The sequence below is a fragment of the Macrotis lagotis genome, chromosome 8 (assembly GCF_037893015.1).
Source record: "Macrotis lagotis isolate mMagLag1 chromosome 8, bilby.v1.9.chrom.fasta, whole genome shotgun sequence".
Classification (NCBI taxonomy): domain Eukaryota; kingdom Metazoa; phylum Chordata; class Mammalia; order Peramelemorphia; family Peramelidae; genus Macrotis; species Macrotis lagotis.
This window is the reverse complement of record NC_133665.1, coordinates 141,454,925-141,479,310: the sequence shown is the minus strand read 5'-3', so window position 1 is coordinate 141,479,310 and position 24,386 is coordinate 141,454,925. Positions and strand designations below refer to the sequence as shown.

Below are 24,386 nucleotides of genomic sequence, written 5' to 3'. Positions count from 1 at the left end.
GCCTTTGTAATTATGAAAGTTATTTTTGAAGATGGAATCATCAGGAACAACAAGCCCAGTCCTTTGAGTTTTGTCTTAAAATTTTATGAAAGGGCACATTCTGGCATGCATCTTTTAGAAGAGCTTACTTTACAGTTATTTTATTATTTTGTCCTTTATTTTTTACAAAGAGTTTTCCACTACCCTGTTCAGTTTATGGTACCAATTTTAGTGACTTGATAGCCAAACAAATGTTGGAACGTTCTGTAATGTAAGGGAATTTAGAAGAACTTTCTAAAAGTTATCAGATGTGGACTAAACTATCTCAGGAGGCATGATCTCCTCATTTGAGGGTGTGTTTTAGAGGATATTTTTGTGCATTTTAATTAGATTAGATGATTGCTAAGGGCTTCTCCAACTCTGGCATTACCGGATTCTCTGATCTGTTTTGGAAGCATATTGGGTCCATTAAAAATAGGCTGACTGGTGAAAATTTCTCATGGAAATAAATGTCTAACTGTGACTGCTCTGAAGGGCACAACATTCATTTGTATATCACTGTTTTTTTTAATTTAGTTTTAATTTTTACTTTATTATTTTTTTGAATTTTACAATTTTCCCCTAATCTTGCTTCTATTTCCCCACCCCCCACAGAAGGCAGTCTGTTAGTCTTTTTTTTTTTTTTGCAAGGCAAATGGGGTTAAGTGGCTTGCCCAAGGCTACACAGCTAGGTAATTATTAAGTGTCTGAGACCGGATTTGAACCCAGGTACTCCAAAGGCCAGTGCTTTATCCACTATACCACCTAGCTGCCCCAGTCTGTTAATCTTTACATTGTTTCCATAAAAATTGAATGTGTTGAGAGAAATCATATCCCTAAGGAAAAAATAAAATATAAGGGATAGCAAAATTACATAAGATATTTTTTTTTCAGCTAAAGGTAATAGTCTTTGGTCTTTGTTTAAATTCCACAATTCTTTCTTTGGATACAGATGGTATTCTCCATTGCAGATACCCTAAAATTGTCCCTGATTGTTGCACTGATGGAGTGAGTCCATCAAGGTTGATCATTGCCCCCATGTTGTTGTTAGGGTGTACAGTGTTCTTCTGGTTCTGCTCATCTCACCCAGCATCAGTTCATGCAAATCCTTCCAGGTTTATCTAAATTCCCATCCCTCCTGGTTTCTAAGAGGACATTCTATAGTGTTCCTTAACGTACATATACCACAATTTGTTCAGCCATTCCCCAATTGATGGACTTTCACTCAATCTCTAATTCTTTGTACCACAAACAGGGCTGCTATGAATATAAAATTTAATTTAATTTTTATTAAAATTTTTTTGTATAGTGCTATTTTTATAAGAAAAGGAAAATGTTCCTGTGATGTTTTCCTGTATGGTAGTTATAATTACAGATGATCAAGATCTTCTCCAAGTTGGCACGAGTTTCACTTAGGCACCTTGTTTAGGCATCTGCTCTCCAGTTTCCATTGTTAGCCTTGCTTTGGAATATTGTATTCTGAGAGCTGAGTGAAGAAGCTATATGGTAGCATGTTTGGTACTCTTGTCAGGGTTGAAAAGGTCACACACAAATTTAAGTGAATGTGCTTCTCTCAGTTCATGATCACACTTTATCATGTTATTTCTCTGACTTGTCTTAGTGAGGGATGGCAGAAGCAGAGGAACAACTGAGGCAGATGGCATGTGATGGCCTCAGACGTTTTGTTCTAAGATCTCTTACACTCCCAACTGAGGAGCACAGGACTAGCATTGGTGCTTCTTAATACTGATGATTTCTACCAGCCCTAGTAGTATCAGCATACCCATAGTTGTGTTTTTCTTTAAGCACATGTGGCTAAATTGATGTACAAATGATGTGACACTATTGAGTACATTGGAATGTGATGACTCACTGGTAGAGGAAAATCTGTAGAAAATTTACAAAGAGGATTCACAAAGCTCAAAATAACATAAAAGGGGTATGTGTGTTACTGTCTTCACCCTACTTGAGAAATAAAAGTCCTGCATACATGATAATAAGCTTTTTGGAATTAACAAGTCTAATAAATGTTGAATGTGTCTCTGAAGAATGAGAATTCTTGCAGTTTCCTAAATTACTTAGTATAAAGAAATTAAAAGGACATATGGTGACATAGTAATTAGGAGCAGTCAAATTAAGAGACTGCCTTAGGATGGAACTCGTTGGATGATTGGATTTTACAATACTGGGTGTAATCTAGAAAACAAATTTCTTGAAATTTTTCCTTCATTGATGTACATGTTTACAGTTTATATTATGAAGTACTCTCTTATTTGAAATCAGTAAATACCAAAACCATAGTCATGAGTTACTGCATTTTTTTAAATTTTATTTTATTTTTTAATTCTCATTTTGTACAAATGTTTTTTTTACATTAATTAAATATTCTTGTTTAAGAGTAAACAAAATATCCCTCCCCCCATGAATATAGACTTGCTTGGGCGATAAAGTGAAGAGAAAAAAAATTAAAATTAAAAAAAATGATAGTAATAATTGTAGGTATGGCCAGGTGGTGCAATGGACGAAGCACCAGCCCTAGAGCCATGAGCATCTGAGCCCACATCCAGCCCCATAGATCCAACAATCACCCAGCTGTGTGACATGCAAGCCACCCGTTCCCCACTGCCCTGCAAAAACCTAAAAGAAGAAAAAAAGATCCAAAATAAAATAAAATAGTAATAATAGTAGGGGTGGCTGGGTGGCAGACAGAGCATTGGCCCTTGAGCCAGGAGCACCCAAGTCCAAATCCGGCCTCAGACACCCAAAGATCACCCTGCTATGTGGCCCCAGGCAGGCCACCCAGCCCCATTTGCCCTGCACCCTCCCCCAAATAATAATAATAAAAAAATGTGCTTCAGTCTTTCTTCCAACACCAACAACTCTGTTATGAGTGGATCACATTCTTAATGATAAGTCCATTGCAAAAGTTGCTTCCATATTTTTCCAATGTTGCCATGTTGCCATTGCTGATCGCAACTCCCTCCTTTCTTATTTCTCCACTACCATGTACTATATTTTCTCTCTCCTTTCACTCTGACTCTTGCTGTAGGGTAGCTGAGTGGCACAGCAGACAGATCCCTGGTCCTGGGGCCAAGAGGCCCTGAGCCCCCATACCACCCCTTAGGTCCAGAATCTACCTGGCCCTATGGTCCTGGACAGGCCTTCCAATCCCAGCCCCTTGCAAGAAGTAAAAAAGAAAATGTGTTATATCTGACCACTGTCCCCCACCATGGTCCATCCTCTCCTCCTTTATTCACATCCCCATCCCTTCCCCCTGCTCCCCCCCTCCTTCTTATTCCAGATGCCTATACCCCATTGAGTATATATGCTGTTTCCTCTCCTAGCCACCTCTGATAAGAGCAAAGATTCCCTCATTTCCCCTTGCCTCCCCCCTTCCATATCATTACAATAGCTCATTGTAATACAAAAAAATCTTATTATATGAAATATCTTGGCCTATTTCCCCTCTCCTTTTTCTTTCTCCCATTACATTTCCCTTTTTTTCTATTGACTCCATTTTCACACCATATTTTATCTTCGAATTCAGATTTCTCCTGTGCTTAACTATAAAAGCTCCCTCTACCTTCTCTATTAACTGAGAAGGTTCATATGAGTATTATCAGTGTCATTTTTCTATGCAGGAATACATGCAGTTCATCCTCATTAAGTCCCTCATATTTCCCCCCTCTCCTCCAATCTCCATGCTTCACCTGAGTCCTGTATCTGAAGATCATACCTTCTGTTCAGCTCTGGCCATTCCAAAAGGAACATTTGAAATTCCCCTGGTTCATTGAAAGTCCATCTTTTTTCCCTGGAAGAGGACATTCAGCCTTGCTGGGTAGTTCATTCTTGGCTGTATTCTAACTCTTTTGCCTTCCAGTATATTATATTCCAAGCCCTACGAGCTTCCAATGTAGTTGCTTCTAGGTCCTGTGTGATCCTGACTGCAGCTCCATGATATTTGAACTGTGTCCTTCTGGCTGCTTGTAATATTTTCTCTTTAACTTGGGAGTTCTGGAACTTGGCTATAATATTCCTAGGGGTTGGTTTTATGGAATCTCTTTCTCTGGGGGATTGGTGGATTGTCTTCATTTCTATTTTGCCCTCTGCTTCTAGAATATCAGGGCAATTTTCCTGTAGTAATTCTTTGAAAATAACGTCAAGGCTCTTTTCCTGGTCATGACTTTCAGGTATTTCAATAATTTTTAAATTATCTTTCCTAAGTCTGTTTTCCATATCAGTTGTTTTTTCAATGAGATATTTCACATTTTCTTCTAATTTTTCATTTTTTTTGGTTTTGAAGTATTGATTCCTGATTTCTGGTCAATTCATCAATCTCCCTGAATTCTATTCTTTGTCTGAAGGATTTGTTCTCCTCAGAGAGTTTTCTTATCTCTTTTTCCATCTGGCCAATTTTGCTTTTTAAAGCATTCTTCTCCTCAATAACTTTTTGAACTGTTTTATCCATTTGACCTAAGCTGGTTTTTAGCATGCTATTTTCTTCAGCATTTTTTGGGGGTTTTCTTGACTAAGCTGCTGACTTCATTTTCATGTGTTTCCTGCATCTCTCTCCTTTCTTTTCCCAGTTTTTCTTCCAACTCCCTCATTTGATTTTCAAAGTCTTTTTTGAGCTCTGTCATAGCCTGAGCCCAATTTCTGTTTTTCTTGGAGTCTTTAGATGCAGGAGCTTGGGCTTCCTCATCTTCAGACTGAGTATTTTGATCCTTCTTGGGCTCATATGCAAAATATTTCTCAATGGTCTTCCTCTTGTTTCTCTCCTTGCTCATTTTCCCAGCCTAGGCCCGGTTTTGGGGTGCTTCCTGAGCTTTTGGGACACACCCACAAGGGTCTCAGTGTGTGAGGCTCTGTCCTCCCTCCTGGTCTGTGAATGACTATAAGCACCCCCTCTGCCACGGGGCTGAGGTGGGGGGGGGGGCTGCTGCTCTTCCAGGGGTGCCTAGACTGTGATCATGATCTGAATGTGGTCAGAGCCCCAGAGTCCTATTCCAGGGACAGAGGACAGAGCTCTGCAGTCTCTCTTCACTTCCCTCCCTCAGCTCAATGGGCTCATGCCCTGGGGGCTCCTGATTACTGGCTCTGCCTGCTTCTGTTTTCCGATCTGGACTGCCTTGGCCAGGCTGCTCGCTGTGTGCCCTGAGGGCTGGGCTCTACATGCTGGCTCTGGCAGAGGTCCCCCGCTGTTCCCCTACTTTGTGCCCGGTGCTCCCCGGGTGCAGCTCAGGAGACTCCCCTGCTGCTGTGAGCCGGCTCCCAGCGCCCTGGGGCTGCCTCTGGGAGGCTGAAGTTCTTTGGCTCTGGCGGCGCCACCCCCCCCCCCCCGACCCTGGGGAGCAGAGCCTTTCTGGTCTTTTCCAGGTTACCTTGAGTAGGAGAACTGCCTCACTGGGTCCCTCTGTGGGTTCTGTCTCTCAAAAGTTTAGTTAGAGTCCTTAGTTTCAAGTTTTATCAGAAAGCACCTAAGACTAGATCCCTTCTTGTCACCATCTTGGCTCCGCCCCCCGAGTTATTGCATTTTTTAAAATTTGTTTTGAGAGGAGAGAAAATATAGTTTAAAAATAGCCTAGAAGTGTTCTAGTTTTCCTTTTAACTTTTTTTTAAAGTTTTTTGGAAGGCAAATGGGGTTAAGTGGCTTGCCCAAGGCCACACAGCTAGGTAATTATTAAGTGTTTGAGACCGAATTTGAACCCAGGTACTCCTGACTCCAGGGCTGGTGCTTTATCCACTGCGCCACCTAGCTGCCCCTCCTTTTAACTTTCTTACACTTTATATTTTCTTTTTTAATAAACTGTTAAACCATAAAATTAGATTTTTGTTCATCACAAAGACATGGTTATATTTCCAGAGTGGGGTCCATCCTAATGGAAGATGCAGTAGCATCTGCCAATAGCTAATCTTGAAAGATAGTAGCCATTGGTTTTCCCTTTAAGTTAAGAGAGATTTAGGAAGTTTACAATTTCTTATTTTTTTTCTAGAAGCCATTCAGAATTCAATTATTTAATCCCAAGTTTTTAAATCATTTAACTGGAAAAAAAATTTAGTGCTCTATTATGTTCAAAACATTTTCCCACCCCTTACTTCATTTTTCTTTCTGTTTCCCATGGTTAGCATGGCGCTTGATACAGTAAACACTTGTTAACTGGCTCTACTACCCAAGGAGCTAGGTAGGACTGGTGTTATTGTCCAGATATTACAGATGAGAAAACTGAGGAAAAAGAAGTTACTTGATTTGACCCATGTCCTAGGAGCACAAGTACTTGTTCTAGGTGCTTAGGGAAGTTCCAAGATGAGAAAGCAGCTGAGCCAGGGGATTCAAAAGTAAAGCCAAGAGACCAATGGAGCCAGCTTGGACTTGCCCCCAGTGTGGAGGCCCCAGAAGGAACTTGTCAGGAGAAGAAGGGAGCTGTCCTGGTGGGGGTATGTTTCAGAATGAGAAAGCAGTTGAGTTGGTGACAAAGTCCAGAGATGGGGAAGATCAAGTGGACATGTTTGGTTAGAAGCTAAAGTTCATGAAAGAGATGGGGATGAAATAAGACTGAAATAGTTCCTGAGAACCAGATTGTTTAGGGTAGGAGTGAGGAACCTTGTTTCTGCCAAGGGCTCTACTTAAAAACTAAGCCACTATATTTACTCAAATATTTAATTAATTCACTCCTAAAAATCTCCTAGATTTATTGAATTTTGAGTCTAGCCTGCAGTTGCTTTGGCAGCACCAGACCAAATGATTTCATGGGCCTTATGTGACTCAAGGGCCAGACATTCCCAGCCCCTGGTTTAGAGCTTCTAGTGACAGGTGTAGAGATTATGCTTTTATCTTATAGACCAAAGGGAACCACTAGAATTTCTTGTTCAAGGAAGTGACAGAATTCACACTTTTCATTTTAGAAATATTTCTTTGGTTGTTGTGGGGTGGAGAATGGTATAGAAGGAAGAGGGAGGGAAGGCTGGAACATTGGGAAGGTGAGAAGGAAGGAGAGTCTGAAATAGGACTGGGGGGCTGTGTGAGAGGAGAGAAGGGGGCCAGGGAAGGAAATGCTATGGGAGATGTGGTGGAGAATCGACAAGGTTTAGAAATGCTGTATAGAGGAGATGAGTGAGGATAAAGACTCAAGGAACAGATAACTCAGTGGTGGAATTCTCAACAGAAATGAGGAAGATAGGAAGAGGGGAAAGATTTTTTTTTTAGATGTTTTAGATGATTGAATTTGAGACGCCTAAGGGATATCTCTATCAGTTGCTTCGGCTTAATTTTCAAAAGTGCTGTAGTAGTCACTTATTCCTTTTGAAAATATTTTACAGATACTTTGCAAGGATTCCTTCTAAGTTTTTTGCAAATCAGTTTGTCAGTGAACTTCTTCATTTTTCATGGAATATGGGAGATTCAGGGAAATAACATGCATGTCCCATATATATATATCCAGTGCCTTGCCTTCTTAGCTGCTATATTAAACTCAGTCTCTATTTTGGTAGATTAGCCAGTCAATATGTTTTTTAATTACTTTTTTTTTTGCCAGGTGGTAGAAAAATGGATATAAAGGAGACATTTCTACATTTAATAATTTTACATTCTTGGGGCATCTAGGTGGTGCAGTAGATAGAATACCAGTCCTGGAGAAAGGAGGACCTGAGTTCAAATCTGGCCTCAGACATTTAATAATTGCCTAGCTGTGTGATCTTGGGCAAGTCACTTAACCCCATTGGCTTAAACAAATAAAAAAAATTAAAAAAAATAATCTTACATTCTCCTGGGAGATATAACTTATTCATGGATAAGTAAGTTCAGGATATATTAAAAAAAAAAAACTTCAGAGTCCTTAGGGGTGGAGAGTGGACACTAAACAACTATAGGAATCAAGAATGACCTCTGAGCTGAACCTTGAAAGGAAGTAAGGATGCCAAGAGGCAGAGGGGAGAAGGAAGAGTATTCCAGGTATGGGTGGGGTGTGGAAGGCCCTGTATGAAGTGTAGCTTGGCTGGAGTGTAGAGGTAACTCATATTGAGTGATTTCTCCTTGGATATCCTACAGTAAATCCACAGTCTGTCATCCACGTGGCTGTTTCCTCTCATGGTGCAAATTACAAACCCTTCATATCATCCTATCCTATTCAGTTCTTGTCCATGCCTTCCTATAAATCTTCCCTAGAGCATTTACCCAATGGGTTAGAGATCTTCCTGTCTACAGTTCTTGGGCTTATCTCTTGCTTTAGCTGTATGATTAGCCAGCTTCCTTTTTCAATTGTACATTTTCTGGATATTTTCAGTTATTCTTATGCTTGAATTGGCAACATATGGTAGCTTGCTTTGACTCACAAGTCTCTCTATTAATGCCTTTGGGCCACCTTCAATTTTGATTCCTCAGAGATTGTGGTATTTCCTGATTCCTACCTGTATTGCATCCCCAGCAAAATACTTCATCTGTGCATACACATTTGAAGCTATTCTCTCTCTAAATTTTCAACAGTTCTATTGGTTAAATTGATTTACTCAGCTGCAGCCATCTCCTAGAAACCAAAGGTGAGAACTTGCTTTTGGAGTATAAGATCAGCAAGCTTAGCTCTTTTAAACTATAATTAGGAAGCATTAAGCAACCAATGATCCTTTACTTTATCACATGTGATGGTGGTATGTGATGGGTCACTCCTTTCATCTCTGAAAGATATTTTGCCATTGAGACTTTACTTTAGATTCCCAAGTAGAGGAATCCCCAAAGGTCCTTGACAAGTAGCAGTCTTCTGTATGACTTCTTATGATGGAATCATTCATTGAGATGTATAAGTTGTGGTGGCAAGGGATTTCATGGTCAGACCTTGTGTGACTCTTAAGCATATGTTAAGCATATGTTTTCTATCATGCTTAATACAATAATAAGAAGAATATAAAACTACATCTTCTTCTCATCATCAAAGCATAGTTTGTATCCTGCTTCTGAGCATCTTAGGATTGAAGTCTTAGAATGTTAGAACTTGGAGCATGCTTGTAGATCTTCTGGTTCATCCATTTTATTTTGTTTTACTTTTTATAACTGAGGAAACATACCCAGAACGATTTAAGTGTTTTGTCCTGTCCAAGCAATGACTGGAAGAGATCTTGAATTCAGATCCTTTGGTTCCTTGACTGATACTTTTTTTACTACACAGGAATCATCTTTGTATTGAAAGTCTCTTTAATATCTACAAAGAGAGGGGCGGCTAGGTGGCGTAGTGGATAAAGCACCGGCCCTGGAGTCAGGAGTACCTGGGTTCAAATCCGGTCTCAAACACTTAATAATTACCTAGCTGTGTGGCCTTGGGCAAGCCACTTAACCCCATTTGCCTTGCAAAAACCTAAAAAAAGATATCTACAAATAGAATAGGAGTGGCTATGTGGTGCAGTGGATAGAGCACCGGCCCTGGAGTCAGGAGTACCTGAGTTCAAATCCAGCCTCAGACACTTAATAATTACCTAGCTTTGTGGCCTTGGGCAAGCCACTTAACCCCATTTGCCTTGCAAAAACCTAAAAAAAGATATCTACAAAGAGAAGAAGAGAAAAGAATGAAGCTAACGTGAGAAGGAGAAAAGAATTTTTAAAATTATGAAATAGATTCATGGTACAAAATATCCTTACATGGCCACAGTTGACTTTTCCTAGGACACTGAATCTTGAAATTGGAGCTTAGCTCATCAGGGATCTATTCTTAGCAATGTATTCTAGAACTAGATGTTGCTTCCTTCAGCCATTTGTAGGAATGGGCATAATGTTTTTAATATTTTTCCAAGAAAACTCAATAGTGGGCAAACATTTCCTAAGAATACAGTTTATTAATCTTACAAATTGGCGCTTGGCCAAGAGTTGTTTAAAATAGGGTCTTGCAACTTTATGATGCATTTTGGTTTCGATGTCCTTATAGGCTTATTGCCAAAAGTTAGGACAAACTCATAGGACAGTTTCACAAGCCTGTGGTGTGCATTTCTGTTGGACTGTCTATCACTTCATTGCTCTGATTAGCATTTTCCTTCTTCTTTAGTAAGCTCCTCCAGAGACCATGCTATGCATCCCATAGCAAAGATCCAGCTACAGGGCAGATCCTAGATAGAACTGTGAAGTATGCCAAGTTTGTCTGTATGCCCACCTGTTAGCCCCTTCTTCCACCTCCCTCCCCTAGAAGCCCAGGACACTGGTACAGCTCTGAGATTATCCACATCTCTCCTCAGAGGCTCCTCACCCTCACCTAAAGGGGCAAGATCAGCCACTTGAGTTGATCTCAGAGAGTTATAGGAATCAGGTCCACAGGAGGAACTCCATGAATGGTTTGTGAAGTGATCTTGTCACTGGAATGGATGGGCTATGTCCTGTATTGTATGATTGTTTGAGAACTTTAAATACAATTGTCATAAACATGTGGTAATGAGACTTGAATGAAGTTGTTTTTTTGACAAAGATATTGTATTCTAAGCTCTTTGAAGAGGTTATGCTGGGGATCATCCATCTCTTCCAAGAGGTTGGACACTGCCCTCTTTGGTTCCAGTACCTTTGTCAAAGAACCAGTCTCATTATTTTATTTTTTAAATTTTTTTTATAATTTATTTTTTAGGGTTTTTTTTTCAAGGCAAATGGGGTTAAGTGGCTTGCCCAAGGCCACACATCTAGGTAGTTATTAAGTGTCTCAGGTCACATTTGAACCCAGGTACTCCTGACTCCAGGGCTGGTGCTTTATCCACTGCGCCACCTAGCCGCCCCTAGTCTCATTATTTTAAAGAAAACTTTTTCATGTTTTGAGTGTCTTGGAGCCCTTGACTGACAAGTCTGGGGACTATTTCCCAGAATGATACTTCGAAATGCATAAAACAGCATACAGAAGATTACAAAGAAATCAAACATATTGAAATAGTTATTAGACTAGTAAACAACAAAACCAAACAAAAGAATGAAACAAGGTCACTGACACCCAAGTTCAGAACCCCTTCTTTTTTTGTTGTTTTTGTTTTATTTTTGCAGGCATCAGGGTTAAGTGATTTGCCCAAGGTCACACAGCTAGGCAATTATTAATTGTCTCAGGACGGATTTGCATTTAGGTTGTCCTGACTCCAGGGCTGGTGCTCTATCCACTTCGCCACCTAGCTGCCCCCAGAACCCCTTCTTTAAAGCCACACTTCAATGTGTTTTTGTCTCCATCGATATTCTAAATTCCTTCCAGAAAGGCCAGTCTTTATCTTCTTTTCCTGGATCCCCATACATGGGGTCCTAGCAGCCAAAGGCCCGAACTCATTTTTGTGAGTATAAAATCAGCGATTAGCTCTTAAGTTATCATTAGGAAATATTAAGCTACCAACGCTCCTTCATTTTATCATATGTGATGGTATGTGATAGGTTGCTCCTTCCATTTTCTCTGAAAGATATTTTGCCATTGAGACTTTGCTATAGATTCTTAAGAAAAAGGAATCCCCAAAGAAATCATCACCACTGGTTGAACTGCACAGTGTGACCTGTTGAGTGATGGGGTTGGGCTTGTCAAAGAGAACTAACTTTCTGACATTATCTTGATTTCTTCTCATCAATGGGAAAGCTTTTGAACAGGGACCCTGAAAGGCAGGTTTACAGCCAGATGAGGTTTCCTAGGGGCAGCAGAGGGCAGCAGAGAACCACCAGAGGCCAGATGGTGCCTCCAGCTAAGAATTAAGAATTGGCAAGTGAAAGTTCCTGGGGAGCTGGGTCCAGCCACCCTGGGGATTAGGGGCCTGGGCTAGTTGAGTGAAGGGAACAGACTCAAGATACCTCAGGGCATGAGCCAGGTCAGCAGAGTTGAGGCAGGAGGTCAGAGGCACCTGGTACAGGAGGAGTTACCTGTATGTCTTCCCAGACCATGCCCCTTCTGATGCCCATCGAGGAACTAATACCTGTCCACTTACATCTGGAATAGTTCAGTTTTCATTTTAGTAGATCCTCAACTTGAGAAAAGTGTTGTCTCTAAGGGACTGTGGAGGGTTGGCAGGGCTCACAGCTGCTGAGGTTCTAAGACAATGGCCTGTGAAACAAATGCAAATGCTTCTGTTTTGCATTTACTGAGTTATGAAAATGCAACCGGGAATTCTGTGGGTTTAGGAGAAGGGACAGTTTGCCTCCTGTCCACCCCATTCTAGGGCAGATAGAAGTGTGAATGAAATCACTATGCATGAAGTCATTCTGGAAGAGAATGTAGTCCAGGTGGTTTTCAGAAACCAGCCCAGAAAGAGTGGGACCACTGCATTCCAAGAGCCCAGGAATGAGCAATGGCATCATTTTTTGGCTGGTTCCCAGATCACAGTAAAGCCCACATGTGCAGGCTGTCTCCCCAGCTTCCTGTGGTTTCCCATTGAATGGGAAGCCCTCTGAGCAAAAGCAGCTTCTCTCTCTCAGAGGACCCCAGATGACAAGGGTCTAATCCAACTTGAACAAGGGCTAAAATACAGTTTCTGAAGTTTCTTTCTAGGAGACTTTGAAAAGAAGCTAACTTGCCATTTTGAAAATGACATCCATGAAAGTTATCTGGAGATGTGATCATAGTATAGGGGTGACTTCAGAGATTCTTGGGTGTGTTAAGTGGTCATCAGACCAGACCTGAATGGCTCATTATCAACATCGGACATAAAAGTTCAGTGAAACAGCTGTAGCCTGGATCCCTGGAGTGGATAAAATAGGGAATTGGGGGATGGAGAGAAGGAAGAGAGATGAGGGGGATGGTTGTTGAGAGTCAGACTAAAATTGAGAAGGAAACTCAGAGTTATTTCTCACCTTCTGCTCACATTTATAGCCAACAGCACATATGCCACATTTCCCAGAAGGAGATTAAACTGCATGCTATGGTGATGTAGTGGACTCAGGAAGGCCCGAGTTCAAATCCAGCCTAAGCCAGAGATCAGATTTAGAAGCTCTGGAACCTTTGGACAATCACTTAACCTCTGTCTGCTTCAGTTTTCTCATAAGATAAAAATAATAATAGCACCTACCTCCCAGGTTGATTGTGAGAATCAGAGTTATCATTATAATTATAATAATAATTATTATTATTATTATCATTATCAGAGCCTTTAAGACTTGTCCAGAGCCACTCTGTGAGACTCTGTCTCTAGATCTTGAGGCTTCTACCTGGTTGTTTTCATAATTTCATCCAATTTTAATTCTAGGAGGAACCTTAGATATCATTTAGTTAAATACTATTATTTTTACATCGAGGGCATACATCTTTTCTGGTTTAATGTATAGGAAACTGTCAGTATTCCTCCTGTGGTATATTAGTTCATTGATATTAGGATGAATTGCTTACATCTAGAGGACATCTAGTATTCTAGATAAGATTTAGCATATACTAGTGAGTATAAAAACTGTAATTCATAATGCCCTATTCTTCCTCTACCAATAAGAGGCTGGCACAAGGAAGGAAGGCAATTTTATTTTTTTGTGGGAATAATGAATGGAGATGATTGAAAAGTCTTACATTTGGGTAAAAAAAATTATCACAAATTTCAAATGAGAAAGAATTGGAGGTTTTTTAAAGATTTTAAATAGATTTCTGATAGAACAACTTTATGACATGACTTTGGGTTGCACTGACAGAAGCATGATACCCAGTAGAGGGGAAGTGATGTTCCAGATGTTCTCTGCTCTTGTCAGATCTTAGGCTAGAGTATAAATTGTGTTCAGTTTGGGGTGCTGTGTTTTATTTTCTTTTATTGTTTTCCTTTATTTTTCCCACTACATGTAATGATAGTTTTCAACCATCATTTTTTTTATATTTTTCTCCCTCCCTTTCCTCCCCCCTCCCCTGACAGAAAGCAGTGTAATATAGGCTTTACATCTATAATCATGCTAAACATAGATTCATATTATTCATGTTGTACAAGAAGTCTCACTTCTAGATGGAAGAGGGAAAAAGTTAGAAAAACACATAATTCATAAGACAATTTTTTAAAAATTGAAGATAGTAAACTTTGTTCTTCATGTAAATTCTACAATTCCTTCTCTGAATATGGATGGTATTCTCCATCCTAAGTCTTTTAGTATTGTCTTTGATTATTGTAGTATCATATTGATTATTGCAGAATTGTAGTATTGTATTGATTATTGCAGAAATGAACAAGTCCATCAGAGTTGATCATCATCCCTTGTTGCTGTTAGTATATATAACATTCTTCTGGTTCTGCTCACTTCACTCAGCATCAATTTATGCAAGTCTTTCCAGGCTTTTCTGAATCCCATCCCTCATGATTTCTTAAAGAACAATAGTACTCCATCTCATTCATATACCACAATTTATTCAGCCATCCCCCAACTTATGGACATCCCCTCAATTTCCAATTCTTTTGCCTTTTCATATGCTTTGACCATTTTTCAATTGGGAGTGACTTGTATTCTTTTAAATTTGACTCAGTTCTCTCTATATTTTAGAAATGAGTCCTCTGTCAGAAACACTAGTTGTAAAAATTGTTTCCCAGCTTAATTCCATTTCTTTTGATCTTGGCTGCATTGGTTTTATTTGTGGAAAAACTTTTCAATTTAATGTAATTGGAATTGTCCATTTTGTCTTTTATAGTGTTCTCTATGACTTCTTTGGTCATAAATTGCTTGGGGTGCTGTATTTAATTTAATTTTTATTTATTTAAAACAATGGGGTTAAGTAACTTGCCCAAGGTCTCACAGCTAGGCAGTTATTAAGTGTCTGAGGTCAGATTTGAACTCAGGTCCTCCTGGCTCCAGGGTTGATGCCCCATCCATTGCACCACCTAGCTGCCCCGGGGTGCTGTTTTTTAAGAAAGGTCGTTAGCATCCTAGGTTATATTGTGAAATTATGTCAGGATGTGAGTGGCCTAGAAACTATGCCAGATAAGAACAGATGAAATAACTAGAATTGTTTAACTGAGAATAAGACTTAGGAGGTGTGAATTAGCTCTCTTCAGATATTTAAAGGGCCATTATGTGTGAATGAAATCCCACTTGCTCTGAACTAGGAATTGAGACCTTGTTCTTGATAGAAGGAGAAACTTCTAAACTATTAGAAGTGTCCCAAAGGGGTACACTGCCTTGGGGTCTTGAGGGTTTCTCATCAGTGGAGCCTAGATGACCATTTGTCTGCAGTAATTCTAGAGGAGATTCTTGTTTAGTTATGTGGAGGGCTAGCTGACCTCTGAATTCTCTGCCAGCTTGAAGATTCTGTGACTGACTGACTGGCTGGGTGTTAATTGAAAACACATTTTCCTTTGGATACCCAGGGCCTGGCTCATAGCAAGTATTTAATAAATACTCATTGTTTGTTTGATTGCTTGATGCTCCATGCGGAAGTCTAGGCTTGTGATTATATTCAATTGAGCATTTTACTATATACAGTCATTGTTTTCTAATTGTTTCAAGTGTGTGAGTCTTGTGTCCCCAATTAGGTTGCCTTTTCCTTAAAGACAAGAAGGACTTCTTTCTAAAATTAATATCACAGAAATGAGGGTGGGGAAAGGACTTAGTTAAAATTTGCTTATTGAAGCTGTTATTTATATGAACTATTTGGAAGGGAAAACAGTAAATTCAAAAGAATGCTTTTACAAACAATGTGTTTGGTAACTTAGGACCTTAATATTATAAGTCTTTTACATTGTCTCTGTTTTTCAAAGATGCCCCAGTGTTTGGCTTGTTTATGAAAAGTAACACTTTTATTTTAAGACCTCTCTTTGGTTTCGTGACCATAGCTGCTGCTTATTGAGCTTCTTATTCCTGCTTTGGCTGCTTTGCCTCCTTGGCAACATAGGGCAATGGAAAGAATACTGGGTTCCTATCTTGGCTCTGTCATTTACTACCTGGGTAACTGGACAAGTCACTCAGCCTCTCTGGCCCTCAATTTCCTCACTGGTAAATTGGACTGGATGATCTCTAAGGGTCTTTCCAGATCTTAAGTTCTAATAGCTTGTTCAAAATGAACCACCCTGACTCCCATGCTACCCCAGTCTTGATAATATGCTTCTTTCCAGCCTTTTATTTTCTTACCCATGTGCAATTCTCCTTAATTATATCTTGAAAATGGTAACAATTCAACTGCCCAGGCTCTTTATAATTGCTTTGACTCACCATTCAACTGCTGTTTGAGGAGCTTTCTTTCACCTATTCTTTGTACACGTGCAACTTAGAATGGGCCAGTCTGGCTGGTTGTAATTATCCTACTTTTTTGTAGAGTTCTGCTGTTAGTATGAGAAAGCATGGGAATTTAGGATTGTTTATAGATGCTTGTTATTATAAGTATTTGCAACTGTGTAAATTAAAATAGTAGAAAGTTAAGTCTCTTGTACGAAATTGAAATATTATCTTGAATTTAAAATTTTTGGAAGTTGTGATGTGAAGGCTTCATTACATCCTGTAAAAGATACTTGTGCCTTGTTTTGTGTTTGGAAGTCTCAAAGTAATGTGCACTTTCTGTTGTATGGCCCTGGGCAAAGAACAAAAGATTTATCTGTTTTATACTGCAACATGCCAATAATTATCCTGAAAAACACTATAGTTTTTACTGTTGCATATCATGAACCATAATCTGGCCTTCCTCTTTAAAGAGAGTGATCTTCTGAATTCTATATTGTGGTTCCAACAAGTATATTAATAACAACAGTCTTGATTAGGATGATAACTGTATGAATCATGTGATACTTTGTTTCTCTACTTTATTCTTTATCTCTACTTTACATAACTTACATATACCATGCATTCCAGAGAACCAGAACCAAAAACTATTGGACATCTGGTTGAAATTTAAAAATAAGATGAACTCTTGATTATATAAGACACTGGGAAATGGAGCATTTGCCCTCTTCCCTTGAGCAACTAAATTTACTGGGGAATGGTACCAGAGTCTAACCCATTTAAACAGAAGAAAACTAACAGAAAGGAGCCCTTGCTTTCTGAAGGAGGGCAGGGAAGAATAATATCATCTTTTCAGCATTGGGACAACATGGTTATTGGGGATGGTGGGGTGAGGAGAGGGAAGGGATTCCATATTTTCTCTTTCACACCATCACTTCTCCAGTCTTCCAGTATTTAGTTTATAATTCTCAGTCTTAATATTTATACTCTTTCATCAGCCTTTGTTTTTTCCTGTTGATTCCTTTTGTTATAGTCACTTTTGTTGTTGTTTTTAATCCTTTTCTAGTCACAACTTCTCTGTACCTTAACTGTAAAATGAGGGGCTCATATTGTATTGCCTCTAAGGCCCTCTCTAGTTCCTGTGATCTTAAAACTTGTCTGTGTTATGTAATCTTAATTGGGCCCTTACCGCAGAAGGGCAGTTTTCTTATGCCTCCCTAATCAATTCAATATCCCACTCATGACAACAGTTTCCCCAAAGTTTTTTTATCCCTTATCAAGTCTCCTAGAGCTCCTCTTGCCTCAGTTCTTTCAGCTGAGAATCTTATCTTATATTTCCCTGAAAAAATGGAAGCTGTTTTCTGAAAATTCTCTTCCTTTCCTCATCTCACATCACTCAGATGCTTTCTGCAACTACCTCCTCCTTCACTTCTGTTTCACACAAAGAGGTGGCATTTCTTCTTACCAGGCAAACCCCAATCCATATGCTTAGGTGATCTCCTTCTAAACTGTTTTCTACAGATTGTCCCTTCTATCATTCCTATTCTTTTATTAATCTTCAGTTACCCCCTGCCTAATTGTGGCTTCCTACTGCCTCTATATATGTCCATATCTTTTCCACTTCAGAAAACCCTTATTTGATGTCTGTCCTTGCTAGCTCTTGTCCTCTATTTCTCCTCTTTTCTGTGGCTGTATTCCTTGAAAAGGTCATCTACAATCAAGGCCTCTACTTTATTTCTCCTTGATCAAGGAGTAGGTGATTGACTGGTCAAAGATTACAGAGAGGTCCCGAAAAATGAAGAATGAGGATTGAGAAAAGGCCACGGATTTGGCAACGAAAAGATCATTAGTAACTTTAGAGAGAATAGTTTCAGTTGAATGATGAAATTGGAAGCCCACTGAAGAGAGAGGAAAGGAAGTGAAGGAATAGATTGAAGGTGATCTTTTTAAGAAGCTGACTCACAAAAGGAAGAGAGGTGTTGAACGATAGCTGGGGGGGGGGTAGATGGATCCATTGAGGGCTTTTTGAAATTATGGGAGGGTGAACCTTGTCTATAGGCAGTAAGGAGTAGGCAGTAGACTGGGAAAGATTGAAGTGAGAGAATGGGATGATAGTGGAGAAAATTTATTGGAGATAATGGGATGTATTGAGATTAGTTGTATGTGAAGAGGGGTTGACTTTGGCCAGAAGAAGGGCCATCATTTCTTTTGAGACAAAAGTGAAGGTGGAGTTAATGCTAGAAGGCATCAGATAAAGCAAAGGTAACAAGTAGGAACTCTAATCAAATGACTTCAATTTTTTTTCAGTGGAAGTATGTAAGGTTCTCAGGTGAAAGAATTGAAGGATTGGGGAGGTTTGAGAAGAGCATGAAAAAGTTTGGAAAACTGATGTAGTGAGTGGAATAGTGATTCAATTAAGGAGGTGAAGAAGGGTTGCCTTGCTGCAGTGAGGGCCTAGTTAAGGTTATATAATGTAAATTTGTTATGGATCCATTCTACACAGTTTTGTGATTTCTTCAACTTAAATCGGGACCATGAAAATAAGAACAAAAGCAGTTCATGTTAAAGATCAAAGCTTGGCAGGACAAAGTTGTTATTAGGATAAGGGAGCAAGGGACAATGTAGCATTGAACTGACTCATCAGGGAGTCAAGTTGAAGAAGGGAGAAAAGTGTAGTCTGTATAAGGATGATGACTGAGAAAAAGCTGGGGGAACAGAGGAATTGGAGGTCACAGTGCAAGGGAGAGGGAGAGGTAGACTGACAAAAGACTGGGATCAAAGAAGGTAATATCAAGAGTTCATGAATGCTGAAGTGGCGTATTAGTAGGTGATGGCAAGATCATGGGTAAGGAGGGAAAGGAGTAAGGTGAGGAAATGGGAGGTTAAGATGTTTGAAGTCCCCTAAAATAAGGATAGGCATGGGAGGAGGATAGCAGGACTATAAGTTAGGCACTAAATTTATGGAGGAAAGAAGTGGAATGTCCTGGAGGTTGGTGAATAGGAATGACTTAAATTTTGATTGGGTGTTAGATATAAATTAAGAGAACTTCTAAAGAAGTAAAACTCAAACCCTTTCTTCTGAGAATTGGGAGCAAGGAGTAGGGGCACAGACCCTGATGAATGGGGTTTGAAGAATGGCAACTGGGGGTTCAGAATCATTGAAATGGGGAAATACTGACTCAGTAGGAGTCAATTCCTGAAGATGTTATTGTGAGGATAAAATTTAATTTATGTGAAACTAATTGTAACTATAGATTTATGCAAATGTAAAGAAAATGAAATGCTACTTCTCTAGAATAGTTTATTCAGAATTTGGGCTAGCATTTTAATACAAATGTTTATTTTAGTTATTTAGTTATTTTAGTTACCCTAGTGGCCAAACCAAATCCCAGAAACCCCACTTTCCAGATTTCTGTTCTTTTCTAATATTGCCACATTGATACTTCAGTTGACCTTTGAAAAAAGTGTATGATTTGAATTGAGAAGTGAGAGACAGGGATCCCATTTTAGATGGAGGAATAAGATAAAAATGATCTTAGGACTGGCAAATGCTAAAAAATTTAGCATTAAAGATTTTAAAATGCTAAAGAAATGAGTTTGACTCCAGTACTGAGATTTTTTTTTTTAGGTTTTTGCAAGGCAAATGGGGTTAAGTGGCTTGCCCAAGGCCACACAGCTAGGTAATTATTAAGTGTCTGAGATCGGATTTGAACCCAGGTACTCCTGACTCCAGGGCCAGTGCTTTTATCCACTACGCCACCTAGTTGCCCCAATACTGAGATTTTAAAGACTATGGTGAGACAGGCAACCTGTTAATGGAGGATAGTGAATGTAAGCTTGAGAAAAATAGACTTAATCTAGTAGTCATTAGGAAATCACTGAAGGTTCTTGAGAAAGGGAGGCATGACAAATTCAGGTCAACAAATAGTGAACACCTGGTAGGTTAAAGACATAAGGTTTGAAGAGGATACCTTTTGAAGAAGATGTACCATTATCCAAGATATGTATACAGCTGTACCCTGTGTAAAGAAAAGCCAACCTTACAAAGTGAATAAAGCTTTAGAATAATTGTTTATGTTATAAAAGGGAACAATTATTTATGTTATTATTCAAGGGAGCCCTTGAAAGGATATTCTTAAATAGGAAGCTAACTTTTCTAAATGAATGTAAAATTTGATTCATTAAAATTGATTTGGGGCATATTTTTCAGAATTATTTCTGTTGTCTGAAATGAAGCACTCTTTTTATATGAAGTATACCTTCAGAAAAGTTCATCAAATTTTACCTGAACATATTCCATTTGTTTGGAGAAAGGATTTTTTAGATGACTTTTGTTTCCTTTCTTCTATTTAGGAATGTTACATTATTGTGAAAGAAATAATTTGGACATTTATAAGCTGCTTACATTTTGTTAATTAGATTAACCTCAGCTTATAAAGAGAATACTAGAAAATGCATAATGAAAAGTTCATGCAGATTATTTTTTTTCCAAAATAAAATATTTAGGGGGCTCATGACTTAGCTAGTATTGTTGGTGTTTCGGCACTTGACTTTCTCTATGTCCTGATTATGGATAAATCATAGACTTCCTTTTTTTGTCATTTTTGCTTTTCCTGCATCTGATTTCTATTACTGAGAGTTTCTTTCTAGCACTGCATTGAAAAGTCAAAAGTTCAGTCAAAAGCCTCACCTCTGGAATTGCTCCATTTTAAAAAATTTTTTCTCCCACTTCTCCTTTCTCACTAATAACTGGAAGCTTTGGTATGCAGAGGCTTATTGTGCTAGGCAGAGAAAGATTTGGCTTTGTGGCTTACTGAGGATTAAAGATTCCTTATTCCTAACGTTATGGTGTTGGTCAGCTAGAAAAAAAAGAACTTATTTTTGTATTTATTTTTACAGAGTCTAGGAAAATGATTCCTCACTGAGAACTCTTCTTATATACCCCTTGTTTTTTCAGCCATTACCTTATTTCTCGAACTGATTCACTGTGGCTAATTCAGCTAAGTCAGCATTTAGAAGACTAAAAGGGAAAAAGAAGAGACAGAGGACCTTGAGTAATATACAATTTGATTAGTGAAAACTTTTCTAAAAATTTCTTCCTTCAAAAGGTTAGTTTCTGATCTATATAGAAAAGGTGCTCAAGAAATTCTTCAATTGGTCTGGAAGAACATTCTTTTCCAAGACTTTTTTCTGGGGGCGTTGTGATATAGGTACAAATGGAGATTAGTCAAATCTGTACCTTCCTCCGAAATTCAGACCCGACTATATTTTCTAGGCTTCAGATTCTCAACCTAACCCCAAGCTACCTGAGAAGTCAACTCATTTCTAAATTCCTGAAAAGCCCACTTATTCCCTAATTCCTTTAAGAATTTAACCACCTATGGCCTTTCTGTTTGCTTCTCAGTTCCAGTGCTTTCACCCTCTCAGAATTACTTTATTATTTCTCCATATACTTTGTGTTTACCTATCTTGTATCCTTCCAGTAGGTCTTGAGGGTAAGGACTTTTTCTTTTTTCTTTTTTTGTCTTTGTATTCTAGGCTTCTTAGAACAGTGCCTTGCATGTAGCAGGTGCCTAGTAAATTGGTTGTTGTTGTTGTATTTTCATTTGTATGTGAATTAGTAAGTTTTGTAGGGAGTACTCAGAGGACTAGGTAGAGTGATGGATTTGCTATAGTTCTTGCTGACTTTTTCAAGCTACTTCATTTCTAAGTGCCCCAGACAACTTCTTAAGACTTAAACATCCGGTATTCGACTGCTGAAATCTTAGACCCTTGGTGTATTCATAGAATTGGTGGAAAGATTTTGCATTCAATAGTTGGAGATGTTACAAAATCAGCAGTGGAGTCAATAGGAGGAACAAGTATAGGAGATACATTGGGTCAGTCACTGCTGGGCATCCCTCTGCTTCTGGAGCTTCAGGTAAATTCCTCTTTCAGGGGTAAAGCTCTGCTGTAAGCCATTCTTCTGAAGGCTTTCTTTATGGTGCTTTTCCTTTTTAACTTTTTTTTTTTGGCATAAGGTCACATAATATTTAAGCTTATTGAGATGTATATGGTAAAAGATTTTGGTGTAAACCTAATTTCTGCCATCTTCTTTCTATTTTTCCCAACGATTCTTGTCAAATAGGGAGATCTTCCCCAAATAACTTATGGTCTGTTTTTATCAAATACTAGATTAACTGAGTTCAGTTATTTCAGTTATTTTTGATTTTTCTGTAACTGATCTGTTTTTTTTAATCAGTACCAAGTAGTTTTTGCTGAATGTAGCTTAATAACAGAATTTGAATTTAATTTGGAAGTACTATTCCCGTTTCACTCCTTTTTAAAAATTTCCTTTAAAGGTCTAGATCTTTATTATTTCAAATGAAGTTTTTTGCTTTATCTAATTCTATAATGTAATATCCTTATATAATATAACATATCTCCTTGATAATTTAGTGGTTAAATTAAATCCACAAATTAAGTAGTATTATCTTTCTTTTGAAAATTCTATTGTTACAGAACAGCTATGAGGATCAAATATTCTTCCAATTATTTAAGTTGTACTTTATTTCTTAAAAGGATATTAAAAATGGCAGCTTGGTGACATGATATAGATAAAGCACCAGTTCTTGAATCAGGAGGACCCGAGTTCAAATTTGGCCTCAGATAACGTGACACTTATTAGCAATGTGACTCTGGGCATTTAACCCTGATTGCCCTGCCAAAAAATAAAAAAAGAAACATTAAAAGAACATAAAAGAAAAAGAGATTTAATTAGAATTTAGTACACTACTTGATGTAAGTAAAAGCTTAGGTTTACATCAGAAGTATTTGAAACTTTGATTTTTTCATTCATCAACTATTTATTAAATACCTTTTATATACAAGATCCTTAGAGACAAGTCATGTTTTTGCTTTTCTTTATGTTCCTAGTGCTTAGCAGAATGTCAGGCTCTTAGTAGGTGCTTTAATAAACACTTGTGGATCTGATTGACTACGGTACTTATTGATATGAGGATAAAGAAGTAGGGGATGGTCCTGGTGGATTTTTGTGAAACCATTCAGGGAAGAGGTGTTTGCACTTAACACAACTGGCAGGCATGGTAGGAAATCTTTTATTATGAAATAGAAATGGGAAATAGCCATTCTCTCCAAATTAATTTTTTTTCTCTTCAAAAAACCCCAGAGTGTGCTATATTATTTTTTGTGGGGGGAGGGAGGGTTGCAAGGCTATGGGGTTAAATGGCTTGCCCAAGGTCACAAAGCTAAGTAAGTATTAAGTGTCTTGAGATCAAATTTGAACTCAGGTCCTCCTGAATCCAGGGCCAGTGCTCTAGCCACTGCACCACCAATTGTCCCTGCCACATTCTCTTTATCAGATTCAATTCTAGTTTTGCCTTATTTCTTACAACTACAGCATTTTGGGCAGGTGTTTGTCAGAGACTAAGTTCATAATATGTTTTATAAACCTTTTTTTTCTAAAATAAATGTTTTACAGGTCCTTGATCAGTATGAGAAAGAAGGATTTAATTTCCTGGCAAAAGTGTTTAATTCTTCACATTCCTTTTTAGAAGACTTGACTGGACTTACTTTGTTGCATCAAGAGACTCAAGCTGCTGAGGTAAGAAGAAAACAAAGCTTCTTATGTTAAGGATCATTGTTTTTGAAGTTTATTTGCGGTAACATTCAACTATGCAGAAAAGGGAGAAGGTCATCATATTGGGTTAAAGCAAATGCTATTGCTGAAGTCTGTGGTCATCAGCTCGCTATCAGAAACTTCTGACATCATTGGAAGCTTGTTTGCTTCAAGTGTTACTCACTAAATATCTTGTTCTAACACCATGGGTAATTCCTAGTAATTATCCCCTCAGAAGGTATTTTTGTACCTTCATGGAGATGTGCCAGTGGCTGTAGAAGTAATCTCCAGCCAGGTCAGGTATGATCTTGATCTGTGAATCAGTTTCACGATGGAGACATTGGACCTGATCGTGCTAATAAAGCAGAAACTGGATTTTTATTTGAGAGACAGATTCATTCTAAAAGAATTCTAAAAGCTTTTCCAAATGAATGGACATTGATTCTAAAAGAAAGAAAGCAAGGCACCCTTTCTCAGTAGTGTCTCTTTTGTCAGCTTAAAAAATGTTATCCTTTTTCTACCAAGCAAAGCATTTCTTCTTTTGTTGTTGGCTTGACAGAGGCTTGAGCAAGGGCCCTTCACCTTATTTGTATCAGCAACCCTTGGGCAGCAGCCCAGAGCTAAGAAGTTTAGATATCCGTTCTTAGAATCACACTTTGAAATCAA

General features: G+C 38.6%; 1 protein-coding gene across 4 annotated transcripts in view; it reads left to right on the top strand.

Annotated features, from left to right (window-relative positions):
• Window positions 1–24,386, top strand: part of ATG7 (autophagy related 7) — a 241,679-nt gene that overhangs the window by 90,283 nt on the left and 127,010 nt on the right. For all 4 annotated transcript variants that reach the window (XM_074198552.1, XM_074198553.1, XM_074198549.1 and 1 more), the window contains exon 18: window positions 23,583–23,705. In XM_074198552.1, coding sequence (XP_074054653.1) covers window positions 23,583–23,705 — 123 coding nt within the window. The remainder of the gene's footprint in view (window positions 1–23,582; window positions 23,706–24,386) is intronic.